The sequence below is a fragment of the Coenobita brevimanus genome, chromosome 96, assembly GCF_032717465.1.
Source record: "Coenobita brevimanus isolate Jiangsu-jjx chromosome 96, ASM3271746v2, whole genome shotgun sequence".
NCBI lineage: Eukaryota > Metazoa > Arthropoda > Malacostraca > Decapoda > Coenobitidae > Coenobita > Coenobita brevimanus.
The window spans coordinates 20934809-20959445 of record NC_137049.1 but is presented as its reverse complement, the minus strand read 5'-3'; the positions used below and the strand labels follow the sequence as shown (position 1 = coordinate 20959445).

At 43.6% G+C, this 24637-nt stretch overlaps 1 protein-coding gene across 1 annotated transcript in view; it reads right to left on the bottom strand.

The window, feature by feature from the left end:
- The window catches only part of LOC145413489 (uncharacterized), a 119809-nt gene that overhangs the window by 23668 nt on the left and 71504 nt on the right, over nucleotides 1–24637 (bottom strand). The window contains exon 3 of the mRNA XM_080283185.1: nucleotides 5027–5124. Coding sequence (XP_080139311.1) covers nucleotides 5027–5124 — 98 coding nt within the window. The remainder of the gene's footprint in view (nucleotides 1–5026; nucleotides 5125–24637) is intronic.

Below are 24637 nucleotides of genomic sequence, written 5' to 3'. Positions count from 1 at the left end.
CGAGAGTAACAGGGAGGCGATTTGTTAGACAGATAAAAAGATAGAGAGACACATACATACAGACAGACACAGATACTGATAGATACAATGATAAACCTCTTCCCACATCGTCTGTTCTTATCGCTTCATTTTTGTCTCTATCCTAAGACTTCAGGAGAGAATGAAGACTGCTTAAAATATATATACATTAACCCTTTCAGACCGACAGCCTCTTATTTCCTTCTTGCTATCGTCTTAAATCCGTCCTTCATCCCCCCAAATAATAATAATAATAATAATAATAATAATAAATGATCGTAGTAAAATAAAAGGTAATATGATGAGGTAATTGTCAAGTTAAATGCCACACCAAACAGTAGTTAAAAGCGCACGTTTCTTGACAAATTGTAATGAAAGTACTTAAGGTTTGTCATTACAGTCATACGAAGAGAGACTAAGTATTACGGACACCCGCACACACACAAAATAAACCAAAAAATAAACACATAGACAGGCATATATAGACAGAAAGACAGACAGAAACACTTATACATGAACAGAGATATACACAGACAAAGAGAGAGAGAGGGGGGGGGGGGTTGAGAGAAAGAGAAAGGGAGCAATTTCGACAGAGGCAGTAAAAAAGAAAACAGCCGCCACAATGAATAAACATGAATAAAAAACAAGCAAGAAAAAAATGTTATTACAAAAGCAGAGAGAGAGAGAGAGAGAGAGAGGTGATCTAAAGAGGGATAAGGGGTGTTCTAAGGGCGCTAAGAGGTGATCTAAGGGGGGATCCAAGGGGGGCTAAAGGGTGATCTAAGGGGGGGGGGCTAAAGGGTGATCTAAGGGGGGGGCTAAAGGGTGATCTAAGGGGGGGCTAAAGGGTGATCTAAGGGGGACTCAGGGGAATAAGGGGTGATCTAAGGGGGGCTAAAGGGTGACCTAAGGGGTGATGCAAGGGGGACTAAGGGGTGTTCTAAGGGGGGCTAAAGGGTGATTTAAGGGGGCTAAGGGCAGGATACAGGCAAATCGTGTCATGATCGTTCCCAACCCCAGCAAGGGTAATGCATACTGATGTTCTCTCTCCCTCCATTTCTCTCTTTCTCCCTCCCTCCCTCTCTCTTCTCTTTTCTCGAGTCCTCCCCTCTCTCTCATTCCTCCCTGTTCCATTTTTTCTCCCTCCTCAATTCCTTCTTGTTTCCTCCCTTCTTCCTATCCCTTATCTCCCTTTCTCTCTTGCATACCCTGTCCATTTTCACCTTCTACCCTGTTCTCCCTTTCTCTCTCTCTCTCTCTCTCTCCATGTACCCTGTTGCTTCCTTCCTCCCTCTCTGCCTACGCCTCCTCCTCTACTCCCTCCCCTCCTCATCCTTCCTCCCTCCCTTCTTCCTTCCCTGGCCTCTACTTTCTCTCCTTCATTCTCTCTCCCACTTTCCTTCTTTTCCTCCCGTCTCCCTTTATATTCTCCCTTCCTTCTTTCCTCCTTTTCTTCTCTCCCTCCTCCATCATTCTCCCTCCCTCCCTCCTCCAGCCATCAGAATCACTTACCTCCACCCTATATCACCCATACACTCCCTCTCCCTCCCTCCCTCTTCCCTCTCTCTCTCCCTCCCTTCTTTACCCTAACCTTTCCTCTTTCCCCCACTTCCCTTCTTACCCTTATCATCCTTCCATAATCCCCCCATCTCTCTCTCTCTCTCTCTATCGTATCTTACTCCGTTTCCCCCATACTCCTTCCCCTCTTTCCCTTACCTTTCCTCATTTCCTCTCTTATATTTCCCGAATCTTACCTCATCCTGCCCATTTCATCCCATTTCCCCTCCTATTTCACCCTCATTTCCCGTCACATTTCCCCCACTCCTCCCATTTCACCCTCATTTCCTCTCCTATATCCCTAATTTCCCCATCACATTTCCCCTACGTCCTCTCCTATTTCACCCTCTATTTCCCAGAATATTTCCCCCACGTCCTCTCCCATTTCACCCTCTTTCTCAGCACATTTCCCCTAGGCCATCTCCCGTTTCACCCCATTTCCCCTCTATTTCTCCCATTTCCACCCCATTTCCCCCGCGCGTGTCCCCCGTGTGTGTGAGTGGATCAGGCAGAGGGGAAAACACAGGTGTGGGGCATCAGCATGTCACCTGCCCTAATGACAATAAGCCCTACACACACTTTTGTAATGTGTGTGTGTGTGTGTGTGTGTGTGTGTGTGTGTGTGAGAGAGAGAGAGAGAGAGAGAGAGGGGGGGGGAGTCAAGGTCTATATATAGGTAATGGAGAAGGGGGTACTAGGTAAAGACAGAGATATACCATTACGAGGAACCAGGCTAAGGCATAAACAAGGCAGATCAAGGACGAAATGAAAAAAATATGAGTACCGTAACTGGAAAAAAAAAAAAAATGGAAGTTTGGGGAGTAGAGACAAAAAAGTGGAAGAGTAAGAACGTGATATTGGAAAAAAGAATGAAGGAAAAAAAAATATATATATATATATATATATATATACACACACACACACACACAGAGCGAAGGGTGCCAGACATAAGAGAAAGAGAGAGAGATATACGAGAAGGGAAGTCAAGGGTGCCACTATGTAACTTAAGCCTTCCCTGTACTGGTTCAACAAACACACAAACACGAAACCCCCTCTACGCTGCAAGAAATCGTCTGGGGGGAAAAGTACAATATTATATAGAGTTAATACAGAGCTTCAGCCCCTTTTACTAAAGAGAGAGAGAGAGAGAGAGAGAGAGAGAGAGTGTGTGTGTTTCATACTGACTCTCGGTATGCTGTTTCAGGGTTTGCTATAGAAAAGTTGAAGGTCATTCTTGGTACACATAACAAATACAGGAAATTGCTACCCACATACATACATATACATACAACACACACACACACACAACTGACGCTTTCATGCACATACACCTGACAATCAAAGCCCCCCCCCCCGTTTCTCTCTCTCTCTCTGTCATAAAAAATCACGAGCAGTCAATACCCTGTAAACCTCACCACACCCACACACATCAAAAAACGCACACATGTACACACACAGGCACACCTGTCGGAGTGAACGTGAGCGTGCAACATTATTTCACGCAAGAGCACGCGTACATGGCAAGCACCCCAAAAATGTATACACACAGCCTTACCTACACACACACACACACAAAACCAAGGATACAGTACACACAGCCATGCATACAAAATCACGAACGCATACACAAACAGGTACATACATACATAGCATACATACACATCCTGTACACCAAGGAATTAGTACACAGAAGGTATACTCTATCTGCTGCACACACACACACACATACTCAAAAAGGCACGCACGAACGCACTCACCCAGGAACACACCCTTGCCACAAGCACTATTACACACACACCTCTGAAACCTCTTCTATCATCCATCTTGTTCTTCAGTCTTTCTTCCCTCTTATTGTCTTCATTCTCCCTTCTCTCCCTCCTTTTCCTTTTTAACTTTCTTCTCTCCCTCCTTTTCCTTTCTAACTTTCTTCTCTCCATCCTTTTACCTCTCTCTCTCTCTCTCTCCATTTTGCCCCACCCTCCTGAAATATCCCCCCAAGCGATTTTTTTAAAGACAGAAAAAGTAAGGTGGACTGTGAGGTCAAAAAACAAGCACACCAGTCATATAGATAGACAGAAATAGACTGACAGACAGACAGACAATTACTGATAGATAGACAGGTAGGTGGGCTGATAGATCTAGACACACGCATATAAACAGAGAGTCAGACATACAGACATACGAAGACAAGCAGACAAAGACAAACAGACATACGGACAAAAATAACTTCCAAATGATATCACACTGAAGGGGTTAAAAGAAAAAATATATATATATGACAAACCCACTTTTTTTTTTTTTACCCTCATTATATTATTCCTATTTTTGACGATTTTTTTTTCAGCTCATGGTACAATTTTTGGAATGGGGGGGTCCAGACTTCATTATCCCTTTCAAAATTAGAGGTCAGGAATAAAATCGTTTGGAGAGAGAGAGAGAGAGAGAGAGAGAGAGAGAGAGAGAGAGAGAGAGAGAGAGTTTTGGGGGTATTAAGATTTCCATATGCAAAATAGTCCAAGTATTTGGTTATACCCGCTACGTCTCTCTCTCTCTCTCTCTCTCATACACCCCTCGTATCCTTGACATCAATCGAAAGTCATCAGCCATCATCAACCCACCCCCGTGTTCTTTAAGGTGACGCGTTTTCTATGAGGCCACACAGCGCTCAAAGGGGGACTGAGGAAAACCGGAGGGGAAGGACGAAGAAAATACCCGTAGGAGGAAGGGGAGGGGGAAAATACATGGAGAGGAGCAAGATGGGAGGGGATGAAGAGGGAGAGAGGGAATATTGGTGGGGGAGAGATGGAAGAAAATAGCCAAGGGGAGGGATGGAAGGAGGAAATGAAAAGACAACGAGAGGAAAGGGGACGAGAAGGGAGAGAAAATAGGAGGACGAGAGGAGAGGGAGTGAGAATATGAAAAGGAGGGGAAAGGGTTGAGAATGAGGAGGGGAAGGGGGTATAAAAGGAGGGAGATTAGGGAGGAAAAGGTGGGGGAGGGAGGGAGGAAATAAGAGGATAGGGAGAGAAGGAGAATACGAATGGAGTGGAAGGAGACGGAGGAGAGGAGGGGGACAAGAGGGATGAGGGAAAGGGGAAGGGAGAGATGAGAGGAGGGGGAAAGAGAGGAGAAAAAGGAAGCAAAGGAAAACAGAAACAAGAGGAGGGAAAAAAAGGGAGATAAAGGGAGGAAAGGGTGAGATATTTCAACCTGAGGGGATATATAGACTTAATTAACCCCTTCAGTACGAGGAGCATATTTTAAGATGACCAAAATTGTCTGGAGGTAGCATAAACTATAGAAAGGCGCTAAGGTACTGAGGTTAAAAATATGCACACACACACACACACAGGGTTACTCTGGGCATAAATAAACTACAGAAAGACGCTACGGTACTGAGGTTAAAAATATGCAAACACACACATAAACACACACACACAGGGTTACTCACAAGTTTGGATGGGGACTCCGTGGGGGGTCTGGAGGCGGAGAACTGGGGGGAGGGGGAGTCGGCCCCCCTCCCTCCATGTTGCACCCCAGCCACAACACCTGCAACGACACATAATTGCAATATTAGTCCTGCAGTAATTACCAGTGTTGCAATAATAACAATAACATCAACATCATCAACAGCAACAACATCAACATATTTACTCTTACAATTATTACTACATAAACAACAAGTATTCCAACAACAGCTACTGTAATTAGGCTTTATTAACAATACATGGAAGTTAAGGACAAGCTGAGATTAAGGAAGGAAGGATGGAAGGAAGGAAGGAGGCAAGGATGGAAAGAAAGAAAGAAAGACAAGGAAGGAAAAAGGGAAGGAAGGAAGGAAATAAGGAAAGAAGAAAGGAAGGACAGAAGTAAAAGAAAGAAAGAAGGAAATCCATATCCTAGAAAAGGAAGTAATGTTAAATAAATGGATTAAAAACAAAAATAAACACTGACTGAAACAAAAAATCACACACACACACACAAACTGATCTACACTTTTCACTGGCATGTTTCTTCAATTACAAGAACATTAATAACATCAGTCTTAAGTCAATGTTATGCTGCATTATGTAACCGCTAAAACGTCAATGCAATGTCAAGTTAAAGGATATAATAATAATAATAATAATAATAATAATAATAATGGTGGTAGTAGTAGTAGTAGTAATGATGATTATGATGATAATAATAATAATACAACTGCAGGTATCTAACTCACAATGTACAGTAATATATGTACAACAATGAACCACAAAAATTACAACTGTACAATATAATAATTACTCAAGAAACTATAACACATACAAAGAAGCAGTAGCGACCTTGATATAAGAGAGAGAGAGAGAGAGAGAGTTCTATCTTTATTTTTGCATATTTTCCCCTTGTCTTCTCTCAACGTCTCTTCTTCTCTTTCTTATGCCTCCTACTTTCCCTTCTCTCTTCCATCTTTCTTCCCTCTCTCTCTTCCTTCCCATCTCTTTCCATTTTTTCTTCATTCTTCCCACCTTTCTCTCCATCTCTTCCTTCTCCCTTCCATCCCTCCTGCTTTCATTTTCCTCTCCTCCCTTCTCAATCTTCTCTCTCTTTCTTCCTCCATCATTTTTCTTTTCCTCTCTTCATCTTCCTCAAGTTTCTTTCCCTCTCCTTCCTTTCCATCTCCCTCTTTCCTTTCCCCTTCCTTTCTCCCCCTCCTCCCTGCGGTTCCTCCTCTCCTGTCCCAACCTTCACATCTCCCCATTTCTTTCCTTCTCTTTCCTTTCGTTCCCGCATCCCTCTTTTCTTTCCCCTCCCTTTCTCCCCATCCTCCCTACGGTTCCTCCCCTCCTGTCCCAACCTTCACCTCTCCCCTCCCCATCCACCCATTTCCCTCACCCACGCCCTCCCACCCCCACTTCCCTATCTTCCCCCAGGCTAAGCTAATAGACACGAAACACCGATTTAATGTGAATAATTGAAAGCGTGAGGGAGACAGTGAGGTGGAATAGGGAGAAGGGTGACAGCACAAGGTCTGTTTGGATAGTCTCCCTCTCCCTTTTCCCCTCTACTCCCTTTTTATTTCCTCCCTCTCCTTTCCACTCACTTCTTATCTCCTTCTCCTAGTCACCTCTTTTTTCTCTCTCTTCTTTCCCCTCTTCACCTTTTTTCTCCTTCTTCTTTCCCCTCGTCCCTTTTCTTTTCTCCATCTTCTTTCCTCTTTATTCCCTTTTCTCCCTCTCATTCTCCTTTATTCCTATTTATTTTCTCCCTATCATATCCTTTCAATCACCCTCTCAATTCTCTTTTCTTCCTTCCCACTCCCTTTTCTTTTTTTTCCTCTTATTCCCTTCCCACCCCCTTCATTCCTCTCTCACTTCTTTTATCCTTTCCTATTTCTCTCCGATTCTCACCTCATTCCCTTCCCACCTCTCTTCTCACTCTCTTAACTTCATTTCCACTACTCACTCATTTCCTGCTCCTTTCCAATTACCTTCTCCCTCACTTCCCTTCCTCCCCTTTTTAATTCCTCTCCTCCTCCCTCTGCACTTTCCTCATTTCCTTCACACTCCCTTCTCCCTTTCCAATCCCTTCCCATTCCCTTTTCCTTTCCTTCTCCCTTCCCACAAGCCAGGGGGAGTGAGGAGGGCCGTGGGAAAGGGAGGGCAGGTGTGGGAATGGTGGGGGCAGGTGTGGGTCCTTCATTAGCCTACCTGTAATTGAGAGACAGCTGGGTGAAGGGAGGGAGGGAGGGAGTTCAGAGGGAGAGGGGAAGAGGAAGAAGGGAGAGTACACAGGGAGAGAGGAACAAAGGGAGGGAGGAAGTAGCGGTAACAAAGGGAGTAAGGGAGAGAGTACACACACACACACACACACACACACACAAGGCTGGCTCACGGCGAGGTCCCCCAGTAAGTCTGCTATGACAACAGATTTTCTATAAGGCGGGCGGAGATCAGGGGAGACTGGACCTTCCCTATTACATATACAACCCCGCAAAGACACGTTACTCTCTACTTATTGTGTGTGTGTTCTTTTGTGAAAGTCCTACCACTATCATCATTACTATCATCATCATCATCACTTCTACTACCACCACCACCACCATCATCATTATTATCATCATCATCACTTCTACTACCACCACCACCACCATCATCATCATTATCATCATCATCACTTCTACTACCACCACCACCACCACCATCATCATTATTATCATCATCATCACTTCTACTACCACCACCACCACCACCACCATCATCATTATCATCATCATCACTTCTACTACCACCACCACCACCATCATCATTATTATGATCATCATCACTTCTACTACCACCACCACCACCACCACCATCATTATCATCACTTCTACTACCACCACCACCACCATCATCATTATTATCATCATCATCACTTCTACTACCACCACCACCACCACCATCATCATTATCATCATCATCATCATCACTTCTACTACCACCACCACCACCACCATCATCATTATTATCATCATCATCACTTCTACTACCACCACCACCACCATCATCATCATTATCATCGTCCTTCTTCCCTACTATAACAAATAAGAATGACGAAATTATAAATAAAAATGGATTCCATCTCTAACTCTCTACTGCAAGCCTTAAAGTGTGCTCTCTCTCTCCCTACGTACACCAGGAATAATCTAAAACAGTCTCTCTCACTCTTATTCCCTTTATTTGAGCCTTATAAATCTTCTTTCAAAGAAATGGACGGATCTGATCTTGGCTTTCTCCTGTTCACCTTCATCGGAACAAGGATAACATTTATAGGCATCAGTCATTGGTTCTTTCTTTTTGGAAATAATCACTCGTCACTCAAACCTCAGAATCCACCAACCGTACCACACTGACTAAAGCAAGAACAAATCTCTCTCTCTCTCTCTCTCTCTCTCTCTCTCTCACACACACACACACACACACACACACACACACACACACAGGATTCCCACGTATTACAAAAGCGCAAAAATAACTATTGCAATTATACACATTATATCTTAAGTACATCCGCCAACCAACGTGACAAAGGTTAGGCTTTCATCCTTGTCTGCTGTCTGTCTGCCTGCCTGCCTGTCTGTCTATTGTCTGTTTGTCTGTCTCTGTCTGAACGAAGGACAAACTAGATCTGGCCAAAGTTCGTCACGTTACAAGGCCATATTGTAGTTCTGCTTTCGCCAAATGAAGGAGTACAGGCTTCTAAGACGATGTGGGATATATGATGATTAGCCACAATAATTTCTTCCAAGACAAGCATTTCTCCCAAGACAATAATTTCTTCCATGACAATAATTTCTTCCAAGACAATAATTCTTCCGAGACACAATAATTTCTTGCAAGACAATAAGTTCTTGCAAGACAATAATTTCTTCCAAGACAATAATTCTTCCACGACACAATAATTTCTTCCAAGACAATAATTTCTTCCAAGACACAAAAATTTCTTCCAAGACAATAATTACTTGCGAGACACAATAACTTCTTCCAAGACAATAATAATTTCTTTCCAAGACAATAATTTCTTCCAAGACACAATAATTTCTCCCAAGACAATAATTTCTCTCAAGGCACCATAACATCTTCCAAGGTCGACCTCAGCCAAGCGGATGTAACCTATGAACTCTACCGGGTGCCCTTCTGTCTTGTACTTGAAATTATCTTAAGTATATCGTATACAGACTTACGTAAGAGAGATAAATAGATAAATATACAGTAGATATAGATACACAGATAGATAGAAATAGATAGATAGATAGACAGACAGATAAATAAATAAATCAGCACTTTTCATACAATCCTCACTACCCTAATTTAAAAAAAAAAGGAGGAAAGGACTTAAAAACACAGAATGAGAGAGCATAAAAGAACGCCAATACCCACGTGCATGTCCTGTAAAATGGGCCACACACTCATCCACACCTCATTCTAGCACCGGGAATCCTAGTTTAGGTTAGGTTAAGTTAGGTGAGGTGAGGTAAGGTTTGATTAGGTGAAGTTTGGTTAGGTTAGGATAGGATAGGACAGGTTAGGTTAGGTTTGATTAGGTTAGGATAGGTCTGGTTTCTTCGTACTTTTCTCAAGACGATAGAAAGCCCGGGAGTCAAATGGTTCAAGACGATAAAAGGAAAGAAACCTAAAAACAGGGCGAGTGATCTAGTGAAATACCGTGCAGGAAGTGGGTCAGAAGAGGCTGATCGGTGGTGGGGTCAGGTCGGGTCACAAGAGGGCGGCTGCAGTGTACTCCGCCCATCAGGGGGTGGGGTGGGGGTAGAGGCAATGGCAGATGAGCAGGATGAGAAGTAGGGCAAAGGCACTGGAGGGGAAAGATGATGATGATGATGATGATGACGGGTGGTGGTGGAGGAGACAATGGAGGAGGAGGAGGAGGAAGCTAATGATGATGATGATGATGATGACAGTGACTGAAGGGAGGAAGAGGAGAATAGTGGCATGGTGAAAATGGAGGAGGAGGAGGAGGAGGGAATAAGGTGGAGCAGCAAACTGGTAGAAAAGGAATGTGGAAGGAATGGAAGAGAAATTTTGAATAATGATCGTGGAAGGGAGAGGGCAGAAGAGGAAAGAAAGTGGAGAGGGAGAAATGGATGAAGGAATGACAGCACTAGAAGAGAAAGCAACAAGAGAGAGGTATAACAAAGATAACAGAAAGGAAGAGAGATGATAAAATGAATGAATGAATGAGAGAGAGAGAGAGAGAGAGAGAGAGAGAGAGAGAGAGAGAGAGAGAGAGAGAGAGAGAGAGAGAGAGAGGGAGGATGGGGGGGGCAAAAAAAAACTTGAAAACTGGAGAATGACAAACCTCGGGAATTAAAAAAAAAAAAAAAAAAAAAAAAAAAAAGAATGAAGAAAAGGTTGAAAAGTTGCTGAAAGACGGGGTATGGAGTGGAAGCCATGCGTACGAAATGTTAGAATGCGAAACTTTTTGGAATATTCGATGTACAAGTCTGCATGTTACTCTTTAGACTCCACACTTCTTTTATTTCTGCTCGCTACCACTCGCTGTCTTTCTTTCTCTTTCCGTATTTCATCCTCCCTCTGTCTGTCTGTCTTTTTCTCTGTACAGCTTGTGCATTCCCCTCCTCCCTCCCTTCTCCTTCTGTTTCTTTTCTTTTGATCTTGTTTATTCATTTCTTTCTTTCTCTCTCTAATGTCCTCCCGCCTGTCATCTTCGTCTTGTAAGTTTTCAAATCCTCTTTTCACCTTCATTTCCTCTTCCTCATTACCCTGGCTCTCTCTCTCTCTCTCTCTCACATAATATATAAGAACAGGCTAACTTTATTCTCTAGTCCCTTGTCACGGTTGGTTCCTTCCTCCATAGCCTCCCTTTTCTCTCAACTTAAAAAATCTCTCTCTCCTTCACTTCCTTATCTGTTGACATTCTTCCTTCCCATCCCTTATCCGTCTCCCTCCTCATTATCTCCCTCACATTTCCCTATCACCACCCTCTCTCCTCCTCTCGTTTCTCTCTCGCTCCCTCACTTTTCCTCTCCTCTTGTCTCCCTTCTCTCTCTTCTCATTCCTCCATTTACTTCCCTTCTTCTTCCCCCCTGCCCTCCCTCCCTTCCCCTCCATTTTCCTATCATCCCCACATCCTCCTCTCCAGCTCTCTTCACCCCTTTCCTTTTTCCTTCCTCCGAACCTCACCTCTCCCTCTTTCCGAACCCACCTCTCCCTCCTTCCTCTTTCTTCCCTCCGACCCCATCTCTTCCTCCTTCCTCTTTCCTTCCTCCCTGCCAACGCCAGACGTCAGGGTGGCGCCAAGAGGGAGCAGGGCGACATTGTTTACGTACTCAGCCTCTAGGGGATCTTGTGCCCGTCAGAGTCAGACCCCGCATATGTCAACTCCCCTTAGTTCCTTATGACCTCTTACCCCTACCATCAACCATAACGAGCTACAGCCATCCCCCTACATACACCCACATACTTCTAGGCATTATATTCCCTTGTACCTCATACTCACTCTTCGATGAGAGGACTATGTTTATGTACCCAGCCTCTATGGGATCTTGGGCCTGTCAGAATCACACCTTGCATTATACCTCCTTCCTAAGATCCTTATGACTTTCTTGCCCCATCATCACCCATACCTACGCTCTCTCTCTCTCTCTCTCTCACACACACACACACGGCTACCGTCAATCAAAACAGAGCCCATCTTTTCCACCCTGTGACCAAGGACAAGGGACCATGTTTACGTACCCAGCCTCGTGGGGTTCTAATGCCTGTCAGAGCTATATAGTCCTGGCCTACGTCTCCTCCCCCCTTAGTTCCTCATGGCCTTCTCCTCCCCCGTCATTACCCACAACAAGACACAGAAATCCCACAGACTTCCATATATATTTTTTCCCAGGCTTTTTACCCCCATATACTTAATTCTCAACGATCTATCTTCAGCTTCGTTTCCCCCCCCCCCTCTCTCGCTCTCTAACCTTCTTCAGTAACTTCTCTGTGAACATCTAAAATATCACCCTATTTTTTATGTAGGGATATTCAATACCTGCTGTGTTTTGAAGTAACATTTCTCGTTATATACTTATTTTCTCTATCTCTACTGCAGTAAGTTTTTTTTTTTCTCTCTCTCTCTCTCTCAAGGTGTCTTTCCAATGCTTTGTCTCTCTCAATACATCCCCATTCTCTTCATCATCATCTCTCACATCCTCGTTTTCTACGTAATGTTTATGTTTGTGGCTAGCCGCATGGGGATCAGAGCAGACAGTCAGGCCGCGGGTGCAACTCCTCCCCTTAATTCCTTATGCCCTTCCTCTCCCTTCACGACCCATAACCCCGACTCCGCAATACTAACCCATTTATTCTTTATTAGTCTTTATTACAATTTCCCTCCCATGACTTGCCATAACCCTGAATTACGAGGGATGCTTCTCTCGGTACCCAGCCTCATGGGGATCTTGCGCCAGAGTGAATTATGACGTAAGTAAATGTATCATGGTTTTCTTTATTCCTGCATAATTATATACTGTTACATCTCTTCTATCTTCACATACTACCGCCTCTTTACTGCAGTTATTTACAGATGCACTGAAAAAGTTGATGATGATGATGGTAATGATGAGGGTGTTTATGATGATGATAATGATGGGGGTGTTTACGGTGATGACGATGTGGGTGCTCATGAGGATGAAGACGACGATGATGATGAGGGTGATGGAGACGGTGGTGATGATGATGAGGGTGATGGAGACGGTGGTGATGATGATGAGGGTGATGGAGACGGTGGTGATGATGATGAGGGTGATGGAGATGATGATGATGATGAAGATTAATATGGTTCGGAAGGCAACATCTAGCTATGAATGACAAAAATTAACGTCATTTAATTAACCCTTTCAAGGCGATGGGTTCTCTGCTGTCTCTTATAATTGTCTTGAGATATTCTTCCAAGGCGTCCCTTACTCAGAACGCGTCTTAAAAAAAGAAAAGAAAAAAAAATGACTCAATTTCCATGCACGACAGATTCTGGTATTGTTGGAAGATGCATGATTCCATATTCCTTTTTTTCTTTAATTTTCTTTTTTGTCTTTCATTCATTCATTCTTTCTTTCCTTCTCTTTTTTTTCTTTCATTTGTTCACTTTTCCCCTTCATTCTTTCCTTTCTTTCATTGCTTCTTTTTCTTTTAATTAGTCTTCTTTCATTCATTCACTTTCTCTATTTTCATTCATTTCGCCTTCATTTTTTTTATTACTTCCTCATACGTTCATTCTTTCTTTCTCTCTTTCTTTCACTTTTCCCATTCATTCTTTCTTTTCTTTCATTCATTCATTCTCTTTTTCCTTTCATTCTTTCTTGCACTTTCTCTATTCATATTCATGTTTCCTTCATTCTTTCATTACTTCTTCCTTTCTTCATTACTTTTTTATCCACTACACACATTACAGTTACTTACTTTATTATCTATCAGTCATTTATCTACCCTCTTAAATATAATCTCATGTCCCAGGGTCTCTTCCTAATAAAAGGGCCATCTGTATGCATCCTTGGAGCGACTGGCAGAAATAGGTGTATGTTAAAATGAGTATGCCGTGTTTACCTCCGATTTATTTCATGCATTATTCTGGTCTTGGTCTCTCTCTCTTTCCTACCTTCGTTCATTCTACATTCTCTCTCTTCCTCCCTCTCGCTGATTCTTATTTTCATTTCTTGATCTTCTCCCTTCTTCTCTCTCTCATTCATAATACCTCCTCCCTCTCTCTTTCTCTTTCCTACCTTCGTTCATTCTACATTTTCTCTCCCTCTCTCTCATTAAGTTTTCATTTCTTGACCTTATCGCCTTCTCTCTCATTCATAATCCAGCATCTCCTCTCTCTCCCCCAGTCAAATGTGAGGGTGAGATTGGGTGGGATGAGGGGAGAAACAGGAGGTGAGAGGAAGGAAGGACAGAAGGTAGAGGGGAGATGGTTGGGAGTGGAGGAGAGGGAGACGTAGAGGGGGGAGGGGGACAAGTAGAGGGAGAGGAAGAGGGAGGGGGAGCGAGAGGGAGGGAGGGGGGGTTAGATCTAATTAGTACGGAAAGACAAGAGACACTGGTTGTTGACCCCCACCCCCTTCCTCTCTCTCTCTCTCTTACTCTCTCCTCTATTTACCCTTATCTTCGTAGTGTGGGACTCCACGTTTCTATCTATCTATCTATCTAGAGAGAGAGAGAGAGAGAGAGAGAGAGAGAGAGAGATCGTAAAGGCAAGAAGGAGTGTGAAAAGGTAAGCGAAGAAAGAAGCAAAAAGAGAGCTGACTGACTGACTGAATGGATGAATGAACAAATGAACTGAATGAATGAGGTAAGAATAAAATGAAGGAAGAGGAAATGTGGTTAAGAAGTAGGGAAGAAAAGGTAAAGTGAAGATTTGAAGGAACAGTGAAGAGAGTAGTCAATGAAAAACGTGAATAACAAATAAATGAATGAATAAGGGATATGGGAGAAGCTTAGGAAGGAGTGAAGGAAGTAAGGTACAGCAAAAGTAAGGTGGTGAAGGAGCAAGGAAAGAAAAAGGTGACAGGAAGGAAGGAAGGAGGGAAGAAAAAAATGGAATGAAGTAATGAATGAAGAAAATAAGAAATCAAATATGTATGAATGAAGAATGGAAGAAAATGGAATAAAAATGCTTGAATGAATGAATGAATGAAGGAAGGAAGGAAGGAAGAGAAGGAAGAAAAACGGACTATGAATGAATGAAAGAATGTACGGTATGGGGGTGAAGGAGCAAGGGAGGTGAAGGTTATGAAGGAGTGAAAGAAGGGAAGGTAAGGCGGTGAAGGAGCAAGGAAGGAGAAGGTTATGAAGGAAGGAAGGAAGGGCGGTAGGGAGGGAGGGAAGGTAAGGCAGTGAAGGAGCAAGGGAGGAGAAGGTTATGAAGGAGGGAATGAAGGAAGGGAAGGGAAGGCGGTGAAGGAGCAGGTTATGAAGGAGGGAATGAAGGAAGGGAAGGTAAGGCGGTGAAGGAGCAGGGAAGGAGTCATACAGGTGTACATAAACTAAGTTACCATCGATCACCGCCTCATCCTTCTCTCTCTCCCTCCCTCCCTCTCTCTCTCTCTCTCAGAATGAAAATCTGCACAGAAGTTTATAAAAGACACTAAAAAAAAAGCCAGAGTTCACTAACTTATCTACTGTCATCACCATAACAACCACTGCCACCACCACCACACTCATCCTTACCACCATCAGACTCACCACTGCTACCACCACCACCACACTCATCCTTACCACCATCAGACTCACCACTGCTACCACCACCACCATTATCACCACAGTCACCACCATCACACTCACCACTACCACCATCACCACATCCTCCCCACACCCTCTTCCCTATCTATTCCTTTCTCACACTACACCCCATCATAATCACCCTCACAGCATCCTTCTTCACCCTTACCCCACCACAATCTTTTTACCAACCCAACCCCTCTTTCCTTCTTCAACCTCACCACAACTAACCCTACTCAACCCCACCACATCTTCTACTCGCCCTCAAATCCAATCCATAAGCACCTGACACCCCCACTATAACACCCACACAAATCACCCCACCAAGAACCACAATCTATCCCTTGCTTCACCACACACACCACACTGATCCCACCCTCAACCTCCCCACTTCCCTCATCCCCCATCAACCTCCCCTCCTCTCTTCTCCCCTCAACCCCACCACAATCTCCCCACCTCCCTCTTCTCCCCGCCAAAATCTCCCCTCAAGCAACAGACGCCCACATCAAATACCATTTTTAACCCCACCACCTCCTCTCTTCTCTCCTTCAAACCTCCTCCTCTCACCCACCACAACCACTCCCCCATCCTTCTCCCTCTCTTTCCCCTCTCCTCTCCACCACAACCTCCCCTCCTCTCTTCTCCTCAAGCCTCTTTCTCTTCCCCCAACCACAACCACCCTTTCCTCTCTCCCTCTCCCCCACTACAACCACCCCTCCTCCTCTCCCCCCCAGCACCTGCCTCCCCCATTAAAAACCACTCTGCCCCCACCTGACATTGCCAGCCCTCCACCACATCCACACTCCGAAATTCCCAACCTTCTATTTCCTATTTTCCTTCACTTCGTTCTTAATTCTGAGGGGAAGTCTTTTAAGATGTGGATTTACTCTCTCTCTCTCTTTTTTTTTTCGTTGGGACAGGACCCGGAAGGAAATTACTGGACCGATAGATATAATTACTGGACCGACAGAAATAGGCAGATAGTCAAAGGAGTAGATAAATACTGATAGATACATAAATATAGGTGTTCCTTTGTGAAATCTTTGTGTTGTGTGGGAAGGGATGAAAGTAAGAAGGGAAGGACTGATGGATGGATAGACAGATAAATACACGGACAGATAGATAGATAGACAGATAGATAGATAAAGGCAGATAAAGGGAACATCATCAAATTGTACAATTCACTTTCCTATTTTCCATTTCGCCTCTTACTTGTGGGGTAACTTCTTTTTTTTTCTTAGTGGATACAGAAGAGGAAAGTGAGATTCATACAGAAGGGGGTGTTATTTTTATCTATCTATCTATTTATTGGTTTATTTTCTGTGTGAGAGATGGGAAATGAGAGAAAATGGAAGGATACAGAAAGAGAGACAGACATATACAGTATAGGTAAACTGAGAGAGAGAGAGAGAGAGAGAGAGAGAGAGAGAGAGAGAGAGAGAGAGAGAGAGAGAGAGAGAGAGAGAGAGAGAGAGAGAGAGATTGCTGAATTAAAGTTGTTTTCCCCTACTTCAGTGTCAAAAAAAACGTGTGTGTGTGTGTGTGTGTGTGTGTGAAATGGAGTGTACAGATCAGGGTACATTTTGTGTGTGTGTGTGTGTGTGTGTGTGTGTGTGTGTGTGTGTGTGTGTGTGTGTGTGCGTGTGTGTGTGTGTTTACTGGTGCCATTACTTGTGGTTGAGTGCAGGTTAAGTGGCGTGTTGAGGTACCGATGGTGGTAGTTGTGGTTGCGATTGTGGTAGCTGTGATTGCGATAGAGGGCACAATTGCAACATGATGGGCCTGCACAGATGGTGGTGGTTGTGGTGATGGTGGTAGTTGTGGTGACTGGTGAGGGTGGTAGTGATAATGGTAGTAACTCTGATGTTGGGAAGTTTTAATGGTGATAGTTGTGGTGATGGTGGTAGAGACAGTGGTAGTTGTGGTGATGCTGGTAGTTACAGTGGTGGCAGTAACAATATTAGATGGTTCGTGATGGTAGTTGTGGTAGTTACTGTAGTGGTAAGTGTAATGTTGGGGGGAGCTGATGGTGGTAGTTGTAATGCTAGAGATGGTAGTTGTGGTGGTAATTGTGGTTGATTAAAAAACGATATTAACCCTTTCATTTCTTGACGCACCCAGGAATTTAATTATGAGTGATTAGAGAAATTCTTTGCGGAAAAATATGAGAGAGAGAGAGAGAGAGAGAGAGAGAGAGAGAGAGAGAGAGAGACCTTAATTACAGGGAGAAAAAAACAAGGCTTAAAAGAGGGGGGGAAGGGGGGGAGGAACGAAAAGGGAAGAGGAAAAATTTTGACAATAAAAAAAATAATGCAAGTTAACCGGTACTCCCAGTCCTTCATGTATGTAACAGGTCAACTCTGGAACTGTCTCCTTCTGTCTGTGTTTCCTACTGCCTATGAACTCCAGTCTTTCAAACGCAGTGTGTCCAGGCATCTCGAAATGAACGGATCTTGAATTTGGCTCTCTGTTATCTTGTTCTTTTTTTATTGTCTTTTCTTACAGGGAACAATCTTGCTGGTTTATGGAGTTTGGTTCCTTCTTCCTTGCATAAAAAATAATAAACAAAATCAGGGGAGGGAAAACACTGGATAAAACCCCGTAAGTAATTTGACATCTCAAATTTGTTGTTACGCTCATCAGAAAATTTTACTCAGCTAAGAAAGGAAGGAAGGAATGAAGAAAGAAAGAAAGAAAGAAAGGAAGAAAAGAAGGAATGGATGCATGGATGGATGGAAGGACGGACGGAAGGAAAATGGGAGAGATAATAGATGGAATGGAAGGAAGAATGGGATGGAAGGAAGGAAGGAAGAAAGAAAGAAAAGGAGTAAGGGAAAGCGAAGACTGGAGGGGGAGGGAAGGAAGGGAGGAAGGAAGGAAAAAGGGAAGAAAGGAGAGAGGGAAGGAGACAGGAGGATAGAGGGAACAGCTGTTAGGTAGGGGGGGAGGTGGAATGGAAAAAAGTGAGAGAGAAAAGTAGGGGTGAAAAAAGTAAAAATTAAAGGTACTTAGATGAGGCAGTGTGGGAGGAAAGTTAAGTACTCTGTAACAAGATAAGTAACTCCCCCCCCCTCTCTCTCTCACTCACACACACACACACACACACACACAATTATGGGGCCAAACAGGAGTCCAATTATAAGAACTTGGAATAATAACCCAATTACTCATTATCTTCAAACCCACAAAAACGCCAAGGACACACACACACACACACACACACATACACATACACATACAAACCACACATTCTCTCTCTCTCCTTTTCTATCCCTCAGTATTTTCCTTGCATGAATTTCAACCTCCATATATCATTCTATTCACTGATTCTCTAACCATACCTACCCACTTCCTTTTTTTTTGGGCCATCCACACCGCCTCCTATCCTCAACCTCCCTCCTATCCCTAATAACTATAATACAAAGAAAATGTAAAATCAAATGTACCTTAAATCACCCCCCCCCCCCAAAAAAAAGGACCATAACTCAAAATCCCGAACCCATACAATCCAATATATACATGAAAAGCCTCCCTCACACCGAATTCTCCCATACATGAAAAAACTCACTATAAAGGAAACTCCCACAAAAAAAAAAAAAAAAAAAAAAAAAAAAAAAAAAAAAAAAAAGGTTCCATCAGTTGGGGAGATCAAGATGGGATAAAAAGAGGAGTAGTAGACCCAACCGTGCTGGAGGAGGAGGAGGAGGAGGAAGCAGAAGAGCAGGAGGAGGAGGATGAAGATGAGGAAAAAAAAGAAAAAAAAAAGAAGGGGAGGAGGAGGACATGAGAAAGAAGAGGAAGAGGTAAACGATGCCAAAGAAGTAACAGAAGACAGGAGGAAGATAAGAAATCCAAAAAAGAATCGGAGGGAAGGAAGGAAGAGGATGAAAGGAAGGAAGGATGAAGAGGAAGAAGTGGATGAGAAAAGAAAGGAAGGATGAACGTGAAGTGCAGGATGGAAGGATGAATTAGGAAGAAGTAGAGGAAGGAAGGATGAATAGGAGGAAGAAGTAGTAGACGAAAGGAAGGATGATGAGGAAGAAGAAAAGGAAGGAAGGATGAAAAGGAAGAAGTAGAAGATGGAAGGAAGGATGAAGAGGTAGAAGTAGAAGGAGGGAGGGGGGGGAGAGGAAGGAAGGAAGGAAGAAGAGAAGCAGATGAAGGAATGATGAAAAACAATGGAAGGAAGGATGGAGAGGAAGGAAGGAAGGAAGGAGGAGTAGGAGGAGGTAAAAACTAGTACTTCCTGCAGCCTTCCAATGCTTCTCACGGGAAGGTAATTGTGTGGGAAGACGGGAGGAGGAGGAGGAGGAGGAGGAGGGGTGATAGAGGAGAAGAGAGGGTGGGACAGGAGATGGGAAAGGAAGGAAGCTGGGAGAGGAGGAGAAAAAGAAGAGTGGAAGATGGACAGTGGAGAGAATGGAAGAGAAGTGGAGGTAGGGAAGGCTATGTGGATGGAAGGGAAATAAGAAGTGAGTGAGAGGAGGTGGAAGAGAGGAAGAGAATTTGAAAGGAGGGAGGAGGATGGAAGAGTGGGAGCAAAAGGAAGTAAGTGGGTGGGAGCGATAGGGAGTGGGTGGAGGGAGGGTGGGAAGGAAGAAGGGAGTGGGTGGAGGGAGGGTGGGAGGGAAGAAGGGAGAGGCAGGAATAAGGTGGTAGTTAAGATGGGAGGAAGGAAGTGGGTGGCAGAGAGGGGAAGAGATGAGAGCAAGAGGAACAGAGAGAGAGAGAGAGAGAGAGAGAGGAGAAAATAAGATATAAATGTACAGATAAAGAGGAGGAGGAAATAATGAAGTGGGTGAGGTGAAACAGAGGGAGGAGGAGATTGGAAAACGATAGAGGAGGGAAGTGGAAGACAGGAGGAGGAGGAGGAGGAGGACGAGGAGGGAGAGGGTGGGGTGAGGGAAGAGGGAGGCAGGGAGGAGGGACAAGGAGGGTAGATGGTCGGATGGAGGAAAGGTGTATGGAGGGAGGGAAGAAGGAAAAGACAGAAAGAAAGAATGAAGGAACACTGAATGAATGAATAAAGAATGGCAGGAAGGAAGAGGGGTAGACGGAATGAAGGAAGAGGGATACATGGAACGAAAGAAGGAAGAGGGATAGATGGAATGAAGGAAGGAAGAGGGATAGATGGAATGACGGAAGGAAGAGGGGTAGATGGAATGAAGGAAGGAAGGAGAAGAAGGAAGAACTAAAGAGAGAAATCATAGCACCAGGAAAAAAAAAAAAAAAAAAAAAAAAAAAAAAAAAAAAGAGGAAGACGAAGCAGGTATGGAGAGTATGATGTTACAAAAAAAAAAAAAAAAAAAAAAAAAAAAAAAATGGGGAAACGGAATATAATGGTAAGCAAGGGGGGGGGAGAAAAAAAATAATAATGGATATGAAGAAATGGGAATCAACTATATAACCCATTTCCCGGTATTCATCATCATCATCATCACCACTATCATCATCATCATCATGTGCCTCACTACGTAACATGACACAAATCTAGAGAGAAAAAAAAAAAAAAAAAAAAAAAAAAAAAAAAGTCGAAGGGAAAAAATAAAATGAAAAATAATAAGATCACGATGTGTGTGTGTGTGTGTGTGTGTGTGTGTGTGTGTGTGTGTGTGTGTGAGAGAGAGAGAGAGAGAGAGAGAGAGAGAGAGAGAGAGAGAGAGAGAGAGAGAGAGAGAGAGAGAGAGAGAGAGAGAGAGAGAGAGAGAGAGAGAGAGAGAGACCCCTGAGCCCTTCGGAAAATCCGGCCTGCATAAAACTTTACGCTTGTTATCCAGGACACCTTCTGCCGCCAACTTTTACTAAGAAGGAAATTACTACTACTACTACTACTTCTACTTCTGCTACTACTCTACTACTACAACCGGTCCTGCTGTTCTTTGCGAAATATAGGATTTCGATAGGGAGCGTTTTGAAAATAAAGGGGCGTTTGATATGGATAAAAGATACAAAAAATGGGTTTACCAGGGGGAGAGAGAGAGAGAGAGAGAGAGAGAGAGAGAGACTATTTTCCTAACTATAATGGCATGGAGGAAGGAATGGGAAGGATAGAATGATGGGAAGGGCAGAGAAAGGAAGCCAGTGAGGTCATTATATCTCGTGTGTGTCTATGGGAACCTCAATGTTGCACAGAAATACCTAGCTGGGCTCTCTCTCTCTCTCTGGGATTTCGTGGGATCCTGAGCACTAGCGGTTCTTTCTCTGTCTTTTGTTTACATCTTAGTTCCTGCTGTGTGTGTGTGTGTGTGTGACTCTCTCTCTCCTTACTCACAGTAATCGCCTGCCTCTCCTCCCCACTCCTTGTAACTGCCTTCCTTCCATTTCGCTCTTTTTGCTCCTCCTTCCTCTTTCTTATTCTCTAATTTTCTCTTTTACTCGGTCATTTTCTCGTCCCCCCTCTCTCTCTCAAGGTCACAGTACTTACTTTCTTTTCTCAAGTTCGTCTTTTATTCCTTTTTTTCGTCATTGTGCTGAGAGAGAGAGAGAGAGAGAGAGAGAGAGAGAGAGAGGATGGGGGGAGGAAGAAGCAGTGGGATGGAAACTGACATGGAAATGAGGAAGGGAGGGACGCATTGGGATAGAACGAGAGAGAGAGAGAGAGAGAGAGAGAGAGAGAGAGAGAGAGAGAGAGAGAGAGAGAGAGAGAAAATGATGCATAAAGAAAACGGGAAGAAGAGAGAAGGGGAGGGGGGGACTAAAAAGGAGTGTCATTACCTTCCCGAAATTGACTTGGCCACTAACCCATGAAAACTGTGCTTCTTTCTTTCTTCCTTTCCTTCCCCCTCTCCTTCCTTCCTTCTCCTCTTCTTCCCTTCCTTCTTTCTCCTCTTCTTCCCTTCCTGCCTGCTCCTCTTCTTCCCTTCCTTTCCTCTCCCATTCTCTTCTTCCTCCCTTCGTTCTTTCTTTTCTTCCATTCACCTTTTCCTTTTCTCACTCTCTTTTACTTCCTTCTTTTCGTCTTCCCTCCTTCTTTTATTCACTCACTTTTCTTCCTTCACTCTTCCATTCATTCCTCCATTCACCCTCATTTGTTTCATCTAACCTTCCTTCTTTCCTTCACTTCCTCTTTCTTTCCATCCTTCTAAGTTTCCTTCACTCCATCTCCTTCCTTCTCTCACGCCCTTCAACCCCCTCACTCACCTCCCTGCCTTTCCTCCAACCCTCTCTTCCTTCCTATCTTCATCCCTTTACCTTCCTTCACCACTTGTCCTTTCTCTCCTTCATTCCACCCCTCTCTCCCTCCCACTGTATTCATTTTTATCCTTCTCTCTCATATCCTATTTTATCTCTCTTTCCTCTCTACTTTCATTTTAATCCTCCCCACTCTCTTTCTCTTTTTCATCCTTTCTCTCTTTTCTCTTTATGGCTGTGGCCGGACCTGCTCACGGGGGCCATAAGGTCACTGAATCTCTCTCTCTCTTTCTCTTCTAGGTCTTCCCCTTCTCACAGGAGCAATAGGGTCACTGCCTCCTCCACCTCTCTCTCTCTCTCCCTCCTATTTCTCGTTTCTTACTTATTTCTGATTTTTTTTTTCTCTCTCAAGGGGACCATAAGATTGTGTGTGTGTGTGTGTGTGTGTGTGTGTGTGTGTGTGTGTGTGTGTGTCTTCTGTCTTCCTTTCCTCTCTTTCTTATTTTCCTCTCAACTCCTTTCAACTCCTCCTTCCTCTCTTCCTGCCAAAAGTTTTAACGCACCAAGAACTCTACAAAAAAAAAAAAAAAAAAAAAAAAAAAAAAAAAAAAACTGACAAGACAACAATTTTCTTCAATAAATCAAACTTTCTTTCTCTCCTTTTTATCGTCACTATTTTTTCCAGTTTTCTTTTTCAATTTTTCTTTCCTCTATTCAATGTCATTTATCCATACACCTCTACAATTTATCCGTCTATAATCCATCAATCTATCTACTTGTACAATAAATCTGTCTATCATCTATCTCGACAAAAAATCATCCATCCATTTGTCTATCTATCTATGAATACAATGAATCACCAGTCTGTCTATTTATCTATCTACCTATCCCTACAATAATTCATCAGTCTCACCTATTTACATATCTATCTACAAGTACAAAAGTTCATGCATCTATCAACAATGTTCATGCATCTATCTGTCTATCTATCTATTTCTAAAACAATTCATGAACTATCTATATTTCGGCAATCGTTCAAACATCTATCTATCTATTATCTATTTTTACAACTGTTCATGCATGTATCTATCTGCCTCTATACCAGTTCATGCATCTATCAATCTATCTATCGCCCATCGTCGCGTCATCCCTGCCTCCCCCTCCACCGCAGTCACTCAAGCGTAGGAAAAAATCGTAACAATTCACTTGTAAAACTTCCCACAACGATAATGTCCACACGCACGCACACGCACACTATTTTCTTTTTATTACAGACGCACATAATACTATTTCTTTTGCATACGCTCATGAACACGTACACTCTCATCTTAAGCGCGCGCGCGCAAGAACACACACGCACCAACCCACACACACAATTCTTACCCACACACATGCACACGTATACACTTATTTAACGTGCGCACAACAAAACATATTCGTCCATGTGTGTGTGTGTGTGTGTGTGTGTGTGTGTGTGTGTGTGTGTGTCCTTGGCAGGTAAATTATGGGAACGTCTTCTGCGGACAGGAAAAATTGCCAGTTTTTAAGATAGTTCCCGCGGTGTGTGTGTGTGTGTGTGTGTGTGTGTGAGAGAGAGAGAGAGAGAGAATGCACTATAGTCAAAGTTCTAATCTGCCTATACATACAATTCCATCATCATCATCACCACCACCATTATCGTCCTCCTCCTCCTCCTCACGTGCTGTTACTGTCGTGGCTCAGGGATCATGCCAACGTGAACTCGGTGGACTGCAGGCTGGAGTTGTCCTTTTCATGTAGGTCACTATCCTACTTAAGGGGGAAGAGGGAGGGAGTTGATGGATGTTTAATTACCCGGCAGTGAAACCAACCAGTTGTATCAGTGTCACCACATGAAGGCGTGCCAAACCAACCAGTTATATCGGTGTCACCACGTGAAGGCGTGCCAAATCAACCAGTTATATCGGTGCTACCACGTGAAGGCGTGCCAAACCAACCAGTTATGTCGGTGCCACCACGTGAAGGCGTGCCAAACCAACCAGTTATAACTTCGTGACTAGCATCCATAACACTGCTTCGTCCATAACACTTCTTCGTGACTAGCATACTTTTGTAGTGTTAATCTACCGTCATAACTCATCATTCAAGAGGGAAAGATTGTAAATAGTCACGAAGAAGTGCAGTGGAAGCGACGC